Source organism: Charadrius vociferus, unplaced genomic scaffold, assembly GCF_000708025.1.
Source record: "Charadrius vociferus isolate BGI_N301 unplaced genomic scaffold, ASM70802v2 scaffold163, whole genome shotgun sequence".
In the NCBI taxonomy this organism is placed as follows: domain Eukaryota; kingdom Metazoa; phylum Chordata; class Aves; order Charadriiformes; family Charadriidae; genus Charadrius; species Charadrius vociferus.
The window spans coordinates 3298225-3310263 of NW_009648332.1; the positions used below are offsets into that span (position 1 = coordinate 3298225).

The window sequence follows — 12039 nt, forward strand, 5'->3', positions numbered from 1 at the left end:
CCCCCGCTGGCTGCGGCGAGTCGGTGCCCGCCCCGTCCCCGGGCTGAGGGCTTGAGGCCGGCCCTGCCCCGGCGCAGGCCGGGACCAGCGGGCAGGGGCTGACCGGGCCGGGACCCCGCCGGGACTCGGCCGCCCTTCGCTCCGCTTTTGCCGCCGGACCGCGCACCAACGGCTCTGTACGTCCCTCCACGGGCTGAAACTGGTTTTTGCACTTTCAGGGTTATTTGGTGGTTGGTTTGTTTGTTTTTTTGGCTTCGACAACAGCATTAGCTTAAGCTAATGACATAGCTCCGCTGCAGTCCTTCAGTAGGTTTATGCAAATTGACTTCGCTCTTCAAAGCGTTGTTGGAGAGGGGGGGGATGGCTCCGAGGTTTGTGAAGTCCTCTTCCTTGAGCTCCTGTTCAGCCCGGCTTGCAACACCCCTTGACACCGAAACATTGACGTTAATTAGTCTGTAACAGAATGCCTTTTTGCTCACCCTTAGGAACAAGCTGCAGGTGGATAGCTTGCCTTTCTCCTTTCCACGTGTGCGCTCCCACTGCCCCTAAAATACATAAACTTCCATCGTGTGCGTGTGAGGGAGTTGTTTCTTCAAAGGCTGAATCAGTGTGCAAATAACATTTTTCCCCGGTGATGACGGCATGTTAAATTGTAGACATGACTGCGTTGAAGGCCTGTTTGTAGATTCCCTACTTGACATAAGACTTTTGAAATAATCTGCTATATAATCTGTGTAGAAGTAGAAACTTTTAAGAGGGCGGTTGTTTGAGAGGTCAGCAAACCATTTCTCTGCTTAGAAGAGTGGTAAAGGGTCCGTTCACGGCTCTGCATAAAGTGCTGGAAGCGGTGGTTTGCTCTGGCTTTGCCTGCATGCTTTCTGTATATCTTATATCCCTATATCTTAAAGTTGAAAACACCAAACATCAGCCCAGGACTTAAATTCTTCTGCAGAAATTATAATGGAAAACATTTCCTGAACTTTAGATTATATAAACTACATGATAGTGCTTATTTTTTGGTGGCATATATGTTAACATTAGAGTTACTACAAAGCGTGGAGGTAGGGGGTCTAGTGGCACTTGAAGCAGCAAAGTCCTGCAGGGTTAAAAAATACAAAGTGTTAGACCTGCTAATGATCCAAATGACATGTGTATTAGTATTTCTAATAGCTTTACACAGTTTTGTTGCCATTTTCTGTCTTGGTAATTCTTTAATGGACCAACAATTTTAATTTTTTATTTTTAACTCTCCAAGGTGGGAAGGTGAGCCATATGTTTGCAATAATGATTTTAAATGACACCATTAAATGGCTTCCAGGTCTTGTGTTTGCACCAACAATCGCGTCAGTGCAGACTGAGAGATTGTGCTCCAAAAAGTTTTGAATGTGTAGAAGATTGTGTGCAAAAATGTTCAGAAGGAGGAAGGAGTGCAGGAAGGGAGTTTGCTAAGTGTTGCTAGATTGGGCAGGTTGTCCCGAAAGTCAGACTGTGTTACTGAAGCCGCTGGAGAACTTGGTGCTGGGTCCTCGTCGCCTTTCTGCAGCTCCATCTACTGGAACCAGCTGTCACATTCCAGTGTGACATTGCATCGGGATGTACAGTGCTTCAGATGATTTGGTTACTGTACTACAAAATTTTGAAAGCATATATATCAGGATTTTCACTAATTTTTGGAAAAAATATTACTGTTTCTTTATTGTAGTTCACATTTTACTTAAAATGCTCTTTTAAAACCCTAATGAAGCCCATAGGCAATGTTTTCACAGGGCTGAGCTTGTATTTTCTTAGGTTTCAGATATTTTTTAGGAATAGATTGACATTATTAGCTCATAGTTGGAAGACACGATGGTCTAATAGACTGGTTGGAACTAAAAGCCAGATTTTTTGAGTAGGGCTGATGGAAAATGACCTCCTATTTTACAGATTTTCAGCTTTTGTCTTCACTTTGATAATAAAACTTTCAGTCATCTTTTGTGGAAAAAAAACAACTATCAGAAGAGTCTGAATGTTAGGATGGTCATTCAGATGTACTTGACTTAATGGCTTGAATCTCGAATGCAAGTCAAATAGAACGCAATATTGAACTTGCATATCATTTTATCTTTCTTTCTCTTTGACTCTAACTAAAATTGTCATCATGAGCTGATGAAATCTCACTATGTCTGCATCAAGGTTTTGAATTTTGACCAATTTATGTTTCCTATCAGACAGGGAAAAAAATGCCAGAAAGATCTTAGACTGCTCTGATTCTGAGTTCTAAATCAGTGTTGCTTTTTTTTTTTTTTTTTTTTTTTAATCCTCAGGTAGCTTACTTAGTTGTTTTTGCACTCTGAAATAGGGAGCATAATAACTGTCTGCTTCTTGAAGCCATTGTGCCTAAGAATAACACTTCAAAATGGCTTTAGAAATACTGAGTGCCAAGAAAACTTGCTCCTAGTACTTTTTTTTCTGTTCTTTAGTATTGATTCAATAGGCAGGTTCAGGAGAGTTATAAAGGTGTACTGAAGTGCTATGCTTGATTTTTTATTTAATTGGAGAGGAAGTGGCATTGTTATTGGTCAAGGTACCGTGAAGTGTGCTTTGCAGATGACTTCTGAAATATTAAGTCAGTGTAGTGGAAGCACTCAGGGAAACATAATCGGAAATTTCATGTAAAGCAAAGGTTAAAGGCAAAGCAACAATCCCCTATTTGTTAAAATATTTTGAGTCATTCATTTATTTTTTTTTATGAAAGTCTAGAGTACTGTTCAGCAATGGAATTGAAACAAAAGCATGATTTTATTTTTTTTTTAACTTGCAGTAAAACATATTACGAAGTAATTTATTTTTAAAATGCTTTGCATAGATTTAATGAAAAAACAAACCAAAACAAAACCAAGCAAATCCAAAAACAAAATCAAGAAAAAATTCAGCTCAAATTAAAGTGCTGCAGGAAAATCCCTTCCATGTTCGGCACCACACTGAAGTCTCAAAGAAGTGAAGTGTAAGGCAATGTAAAACAGTATAAACCAGACTTTACAAAACACCAAAGAAAGATGCATTGGTAACTATTTTGTGGCCTACCAGTCAGTCTTTATTATTGCTAGGTAATGCAGAATTCAACCAAAAGGCAAAATTGCATAATATCCTCACTAAATTCTCACTGAATCTTGTTTCAGAAATAATACAGACCTCTGCCCTGGTCTCCCAGTCCTTACAAAAACAGATCTCTCAGATTTTTTCTGGCTTCTTACCATGAGAATGTGGCAGACATGAGCTTGCATTTTGCTTAATGCTTTTTTTGTTTGTTTGCTGGGTACCTAAATGTGCCCAACACCATTGCAAGGCAGTGGTCTAGTGCAGCTCTTGTTGATTGCTGATTAGCTTTAATATGAACAGGATTAGACCTTTAAAAATCAAGAATAACTAGGTCAGAAGGGTAGGCTGACCAGAGGTGGTAAAACTGTGAGAAGTTAGAGGACTTTGAGAAAAGAGCAAATGAGTATTGTAAGGTTGTCTAAAGACCTTAAGACTCTGGAAAAACAAAAAGTCATTATATGAATCACATCTGTCCTTCAAAGTGACAAAGACTGTAGAGCATTTGAATTGAAAAACAAGAGCTATTAAAACTTGCTAAGTATTGATACAGACTGATTTATGATGAAAATTTACTCTTAATTGCAGCGATCCTGTAAATTTCTGTAATGCTGTATATATTTGTTTTCTTTTAATTTTGACCCCATGTGAGCTAATTTCTTCTTTGTACGTTTCAATAGGTTAGTGCAGTTCCAGGATACTTGTGTTGATAATTTGTAATTTGCTAGACCAAATTGTGTATATATATATATATTTTCATTCTGTTTGATGCAGACAGTGCTACTAACTGGGAAAAATCACCCGCGATGGTGCATTTAGCCCTCTGTGAGCAGTCATGGCAATACAACACGGAAAGGGAACTGCAAAAATGATGCTAATACTTTTATTTGTCCGAACAAACCTATCTTAATGAATTTATTGCGTTGTTTGCCCATTTAAATACAGGATGAGAACTGTGAACGTAATGCAATCTAGATCCTGCTTGGCGCAAGTTAAACAGCGGTGAAACCAAGGGCAGAACACAAGTCTACTGACTCCCTGGACTTTGTTCTGCTCACTTGACTGCTTTGCCACATCCTTTTGTTTTGTGAGCCTTCACTGAAACAGACAGTCTGAAAGCCTGAGTATCTTTTTAACAAATGCCTTTGACATTACTGAGCCATCAACAACTTTGTGGTTTGAGAGATGAGTTAGCCTCAAAAATAAACCGTGTCATACTCCATGGCCAACTTGAAATACTAAGATCTCTTGAATTCCAGAATTGCAGCACTGTTGTGACTCTGTGCATAATCTTTGGAGAACATGAATATTGAAACCTTTCCAATTGCTTTGTTGTTAGAAGTAATGGCATTTCTGCAGCACCGAGAAGTCTTAGTCACAGGCCAGAAACGTGTTCAAGAACACAAAAAGATAAATGCCGAGGTATTGCTAGCTTGGCTTATAGAACAGGAAAGGATAAGGTAGAATTCATTTTCTTGCATTAACTTATTTGCTTTTGAATTATGAAGAAATTTCTGTATTGTCCGAAAAAACTGAATAGTACCAAATCATTGTGAGAACTGCTTACTGGTGTTCTCCTTTTCATGATAATGAGAGCTGTTCACCCAAGATTATTTCTCATCTCATGCGGTTTTGGAAGTGTTTGCAAAAGAGGAAAAGAATTCTTCCCAAGTGATGTACTTTTTGTTTTCTTTGAATGCAGAGATTTTTTTCAGTCTCAGGCTCAGAACATTTGTAACAGTGCTGCTCAAAGCAGTCATCTACTTACAAAAAAAGTAGTCATTGATTTAAGAATGACCTGGCAAACTTGAAAAGTAACCCCAGGTGTATCCTGGTATCTCCTAATGTCTCTGATTATCCAGCGTTATAAGAACAGAAAGTGGTGTCATGGTGTCGCGGTTTAACTCCAGCCAGCAACTAGGAACAGGCAGCCACTCGCTCACTCCCCCCAGTTGGGATCAGGGAGAGAATTGGAAGAGTAAAAGTGAGAAAACTCATGGGTTGAGATAAAGATGGTTTAGATAGAGCAAAAGCCCCATGTACAAGCAAAGAAAAACAAGGAATTCATTCACTGCTTCCCATGGGCAGGAAGTGTTCAGCTATGTCCAGGAAAGCAGGGCTCCATCATGTGTTAGGGGTTACTCGGGAAGGCAAATGGCATCACTCCAAACATCCCCTGTTCCTTTTTCTTCTTCTTCCAGCTTATACGCTGAGCATGACATCATACGGCGTGGAATATCCCTTTGGTCAGTTAGGGTCAGCTCTCCCAGCTGTGTCTCCTCCCAACTTCTTGTGCACCCCCAGTCTATTCACTGGTGGGGTGGTATGAGGAGCAGAAAAGGCCATGACTACTTGGCAACAAGTAAAAACACCACTGCGCTATCAACACCATTCTCATCCCAAATCCAAAATGCCGCACTATAGCAGGTGCCAGCAAGAAACTCAGCTGCATCCCAGCTGAAACCACGACGCATGGCAAGAAATTCTATATTTTGTGGTGATATTTTTGAAAATATGCAATGGCAAAGACAGCCTGATGTCAGTGACAATACTTACCACACGGGGTGGCCTGTGTATCAGCAAGCCAGGTTGTGTTCATATGTTGGAGGTGTCTTAGATGTATTTTTGTTAAGAACTGAAATGCAGACCTTTGAAATGTGCTTTGGGATGCTCCTCACATCTGTGTATGGTTGAAGTGTTAGCACTGATGAAGCTTGGGTAGCCGGAGTGGCACAGTGTTTGTAGGGAGCTGTATGGTTTTACTACTCCTTCTTTTTTTTGGAAAAAATTAAGCTGCTTTGGGCATTTGAGACTAATCTCTTTTCGGTTCTATTTCACACTCTATAAATTAGTTGTCTGAGAATTTGTAACTTTTTTTCTGACTATGTGGCTAGAAGTAACCCTCTCTAAATCTCTTTGTAAAGGCAGAGAATGTAATACTAATTGTTGTTTCTCTGTACTTACTGAGCTCTCCACCATCGTAGCAGTAAGGTGTGCTGCCAGTATATTCATTATTCATGCAGGTAGCTTAAAAGAGCTGCAAAAATATGTGTTGGTGAAACCCGGTCCTTTCTACCAGTGATATGAGTGTTTGTACTGCCTTTTAGTAGCATAAGATTAGCATTATCATGTAAAAATTGAAACCGTATGTTACACACAGAGCTCCTGGTAGAAAGGGAGTAAAGAAGGCCAAAACACTGTGTTTTCCAAATTGTTAAATAAAAAATCAAGACCAAGTACTTCAAAATTACTTAAGGGGAAACTTTTGAGCCGAAATTGTAACCCTTCAGATGAACAGCCATGTTTTCCTTGCCTTCCATGTAGTAAGGCTGGTGCCGAACAGTTTCTGTTGTGTGGCAGGAGAAGCATTGGGACAGCAGGAGCAGAAGTCAGCTCTGCAGTGTAGGGAGAATTATTGCAGCAATCAAGCCAGAACCCAGGTTGGTGTTCACTAGAGCAGCTTTGTTGATATTCCCGAATAAGATGAAAGCAGTCACCATTAAGCCCAATTGCACTAGTGCTGTGCGAGCCCCTGAGACAGGAGGTCCCTGGTATGGTTACAGAGATTTTGCTGTGAAATTTCTTTGGGGTGGGAATATAATCTTTCCATTAGATGCTTTTCTTTGATCTTGCATCTCACTTGCTTCACATCTTTGGGATATATTTGGGAAAACAGGGTGTGCTTCTGCTGCTCCCCACTTCAAGAGTCTCCTGATAATGGAGAGAGTCATCTACTGAGTCACCAGCACTTGGTCTTCTCTGTGGTGGTTTCTCATCAAGTACTGGTTTAGCTCAATTGTGCTTGACTCTTTGCATTTTATTCTCTTCCTCCAAATGAATTTACCCGTGCACACTACCTCAGCTGACTTATGCAGATGATGTAGATTTGGCAGAGAAATGCATCCATATTTTAGGATATGAATGATTTAACTTGCTTTCAGTGTTTCGCAATACTGAAGGAGCTTTTGCATTACTATTAAAAGCATTACTACAAAGGCACAAACTCCAGACTTACCTTTTTTTTTGCAAAGTTCTGATAATTACTGAGGTAAAATGAATCAGTCGTTCAGCATTTTGCAGAATACAAGGTTCAAGATCCTGTTTATTAATGAAATCCATAAAAGCAATGACAAATAGTAAAGCATGTGTGCTGCAGACTTATAGTAAGAAACCACTCTGTATCATGCACACTCCCATGCTCATAAAAGCCTTCCCTCCCCCCCGGCATTTGACCATGGAAAACATCAAGATTCTTTACTTTTGAAAGTGCTTTACTTTTCATTAATTTTGAGATATTTCATTTTGCTTAGTTCTACTTATTTATTTTGTTTGATATTGCTGTTGGCATAAAAAGGATTTGAAGTTTAAGTAAAAAGGGCATTGCCTAGGATGTCCTGAGTAAATTGTACTTCCGGCTTGAGACAACGGGGATGTAAGGATGTAAGGAGTGGAGTAAGGAGATCAGGTCTTACCTTAAGTCAGAGGATACGCTGTAGTTATGATTCGTGAAGCACCCCCGTCATGGTTCCCAGGGCAGAGAACGATGACTTCATAAATAATAAAACCACAATGAGAACCATATGACTATCCTTGCAAGACCTGCAGCTAAAAAGCGAAAAAGGAAGGAAGCTTCTAAAACCAAGGGGCAAATGGCCTAAATTTGGAAATGTTTCAGGTCTTGATTTTTTTATATGTATCTGGGTTTTTCTAGTTAAAAGAAAACATTGATATATGTCAGGGAAGAAAGGTGGCATGCTGAAGGTTGTCTGAGCCTGTAATTGTTACCAGAGAAGTGATATCCAAATAAAAACCTGCCAACTCAAGTCTTGAAGAACTTGGCAGAAAGAGACAGAGCCTTCACCATAGGGTACTTTAAAGACCATGTGGAGAAACACAGTATCAGTTAGAAATTGTATAAACAGCTAGTGAAGACAATGAATAATCTTTCATAGTTCATGATCCTGCCATGGAAGCACCCCAGTTAATTTTAAGTTGTAAGCAGTAGTTATTTCCCAACTTGGAGGAGGGGGGGGAACCCCAGTAATGTCTTCTATCTCCTGCTGTGGCGCAGGTTCATAGTGCTGTTACAAACATGTAATGGAGTCATTAATGACAGCCTGTGGATCTATTACAATAATTTTTATACCAAATGCATCACAAGCTTTTCCTGTACAGGATGTCATAAAACCAGCAAGAGATTTAATCAGGTATGCTAATGCCTTCGGAGTACCTTCCTGAAATTATCCTTCATGTGTCTGTCATTTTGGGGTCTTGTTTCAGCAGTTGATGTCTTCAATATTGGTACTGCTTTGTGTAATCAAACAAATAAGACCAGATATAGGAGAAAATAAATGTATAATTTTTAACATCAGATGCTCTTGGAGAAACTAACTAAGATAATTAAATGATAGCTGATCAACTTCTACAGTCCAGCTGTGATAATGAGAGAGATGACTGTTCTTGCTGCTGGTAGCTGCCCTTCTTACGTACAGGACCAGTGCTGCTGATGTGCCAGCAAAGCAGTTTGGGAGCATACACGATTTTATTTTGGGCAAAATCAGCCAAATGAGCTAACTCCACTGACTAATTTATTTATGCCAAACCATGTCATTTTGCATGGCATTAGAGAGAGAGATTTTTACAAAGAATGTGTAAAGTCGTGCTACCTCCCAAATTTGTAGGAGCCAGCAGTAAGCAGCAGTTTGGCTGGTGGATCAAAGCTTGTTTTGCGGAGAATCCTTGCTGGAGAGATGTCCTTTCTCGTCTCTTTTGCCTGTCTGCTTCTCACATTTGCAGCAATTAATGCCTCAATTTTCCAGCATGTCAGCTGGCCTCATTTGGCTCTCCGTTCTGGTTCACAGGTTTCCGATGTGGTCCGCTGCCGCACGCAGTAATTTTTGTCGTTTCAGAGCTCTAATTACAGGGGTATTTGACTTCTGCCTAGTTTGTACTGAGTGAAAGACAGCTGATGCTGCCACTGATATCAGGCAGGTCTGTAGATCAAAGATGTGCTGGCAGCTGCCAGCACCTTCTACTCTAGTAGTAAGTATCCAGTGATATATGAACTTCATGTGTCACGGACCGGCTTCCAAATCGCTCATTTGTAGTATGTTGTAAGTGAACTAGCGATGCTCGTAACTCTCCTGGCATCATCCATAATGACCAATGGGAGAGCCGGGTATCGCAGGCAGGCAGACGCTGCCCTGCCCTGCGCTCGCAGTGTGACTGTCACTCGAGTGCTGCTGCTGCTGCTAGATGTTCGTGCCTCAGTCCTGAGTGGGCATACGAATGACTATGTCAGAAAACACAAGAGATTTAGCAGAAAGGTAAGTAGCAGCGCACAGTATTTTCCATTTGGCTTAGAGGCAGTTCTGATTGTGCTGTTGAAAACAGGAGAGAATCTGCAGCCCACTGAAGCATGACTAATCAGTTTGCTAAAATGCTTAGCACTCTCTAGTTTAAAGCATTTCTTCCCTCTTTTTAACAGCAACAAATTATGATTTGTAGCATTTATGTAAGGTGTTCAGATCTTAAGCCCTTTACTTGGGAACTACATCAAATGTCAGGTTTCCTTGGAGCGTGAAGGAAGTGTGCAACTTGTATTTTCGCTGCCGAGTACAACTTGTATTTTTGCTGCTGCTGGGGGTGGCACTGTGTTAGTAGTTCTTATTCCAGAAAAGATGCCAGGTAATTAATATGTCTTATTTGTGCTTTGAGCTCCAACAGTGGTTCTTTCTTTGTCATCTTTCTGTTTCAAAGGAATATTTTGAAAAGGTTTATTTGTATTGAATGGGGTAATTCTGCTGCATGACAAGAAACAGGCAAACAAAAAACCCAGGTAAAATGTTACTAGTCTAAATATTCTAAAACAGATGACAATATGTTTTATGTATCGTTAAATATGCTGTTTGGTTCAGGGACACAGGTTTGAAAAAAGGTGGTTAAGAATTGTAATACATGTAAACAATAATTGGCAAAGATTTAATTGTTAAAGGAAGTAAGGCTCAGAATAGTTAGGAAGATTTGATACTGCATATTGTATGAGACGGATGGCAAGACTTGGTTAATCAATGCTTGCAAAGCACTTGGAGAGTCTCTTGGGTGCGGGATTTGCAGCGTATCTGAAGTGTGATGACAACAGCCACTATGAACAATGTCATATAATGTTTCTCTCAAATTTATAATCCTGTTTTCCATATATATAATTATGCTCTTTCTTTGCTTTGCAGTCATTCTTAAAAACAAAAACAAACCGCTGCTGCAATCAGTGGTTATTACTGATTCTGTCTGTCTGTTCTGTGCTCCCCTGTCTTTTCCTTAAGATGATACCAGGACTTTGCTTTCTGTTTTTCCTTTCAGCAGGCTGTGTTTTGTGCCATTTTTTAAGGAAATAAATACTTAAAACATAAGTTTCTAAGTCACAAGATAGATCACATCAGTTCGAGCTGTTCGGAGTCAGGAACATGTTGAGGATTTGTTTGTATTTTATTGGGGAGCTTTTTTTGTACAGACTTGCATACAATGTATTAGTGCAGTATAGTTCTTTGATCATTAGATGCAGATGTTTCAACTGGCCTAACACTGGCCAGGTGACCTTAATTTTGTTAGTGCGAGGCCTTATTGTTTCTTCTGTGGATTTTTTTTTTTTGTCCAGCAGTTCTGGTGGTGATGAACTTGGGCCAAACTTATTCAGCTGGTCTGTATTATTCTGTTGCCAGTAACCCAAAGACCAGCTGAGAACCCTTGTGACAGGTCAGGCTGACATCTGAATGTTGTAAAGGAGAAAAGTACAGCCAAACTAAGCCACTGAGATAATCTTCTAACTTCAAGATGCAGCAGCTGTTTTTTTCGTTTGAGTGCAGTAGCACTTCTTAGGGACAGTGATGTTCCCAGGAGCATGCACAATGTGAAATTTCAACTCACCTGCAAGTCTGTAGTGGTCTACTGGTCAGGAACTGTACTGAGCACGAGCTGAACTGAAGCAGATGTTCCAGCAGCAGTTGATATAATAATCTGGTGCAGTTTGACAATGTCTCATCCTTAAAGTGACAACATGATTGTAATGTCACTAGCTTGTAGTCTCTGTCAGCCTTATACACAGTCAGATGTGCGTTGTCACCCAGTGCTTCTGTGCTGCTCATACCTTAGCTCATCAAATTGCTGCGGTCCCACATGATAACTTCTGCATGTCCGGGTTCTTATTTACAGTACGTGCAGTTTATTTTATTTTTCAGAAAGTGCAAAATTTGAATTGCTTTTCAGATGTCACACAGTTAAGGGCATAGTTTAAAAAAAAACCACCCCACAACCCCAAACATAATGGAAGACACTTTCACTTTTTGCAGTCACTAGAAATGGAATAGCAGATTGTACATGGGAATAAGGCTAGAACTGTCGCAGTGATGCACCAGTAAAAGGAGAAGAGATGTACTGAGTTTATTGTCTCTTCTTCTGGCAGGTCACCTACATCAGACCTCAACATGGCATTGCATGAGTGTATGGCAGCTCTGGATTTATTTCTTAACAACAAGTTCTCAGATGCTTTGGCGTCTTTACAAGCAAAGTAAGTTGATTACTTTTACTAGTTTTTCTCTGATTATTTTTCTTTGCTTCACCATCTCTCAGGAGAATTGACTAGACAGCTAGTTCTCTGTTGATAGTTCATAAGACTGCATGGTGTTGGTTCAGAAGGGGGTGGTAAGTTAATGTGTTAAGTTTTGGGGAAGACAAAATAAATGCTTTACACTTGGGTGAGTAAATAACAAGACTGACCAAAGGTAACTACAAAACGTACAGAATTGTTGTCCAAAGAAGTAACCCCTTAGCTATAGTACAGTATGTGAGACTCTTGCTCCTGGAAGAATAAAAACCATCTTCTGTCACTTCCCCACCCCCTCCTTTCCTGTATTTTTCTGCACACTGTTGAGAATTTATATTTTTGGGTCTAAATGAGCAACTGACCAT

The 12039-nt window shown here is 40.1% G+C and overlaps 1 protein-coding gene across 1 annotated transcript in view; it reads left to right on the forward strand.

The window, feature by feature from the left end:
• Positions 1–9363: 9363 nt before the first annotated feature.
• Positions 9364–12039, forward strand: part of TTC39A (tetratricopeptide repeat domain 39A) — a 39052-nt gene continuing 36376 nt past the window's right edge. Inside the window, exons 1-2 of the mRNA XM_009884627.1 lie at positions 9364–9401; positions 11534–11638. Coding sequence (XP_009882929.1) covers positions 9364–9401; positions 11534–11638 — 143 coding nt within the window. The remainder of the gene's footprint in view (positions 9402–11533; positions 11639–12039) is intronic.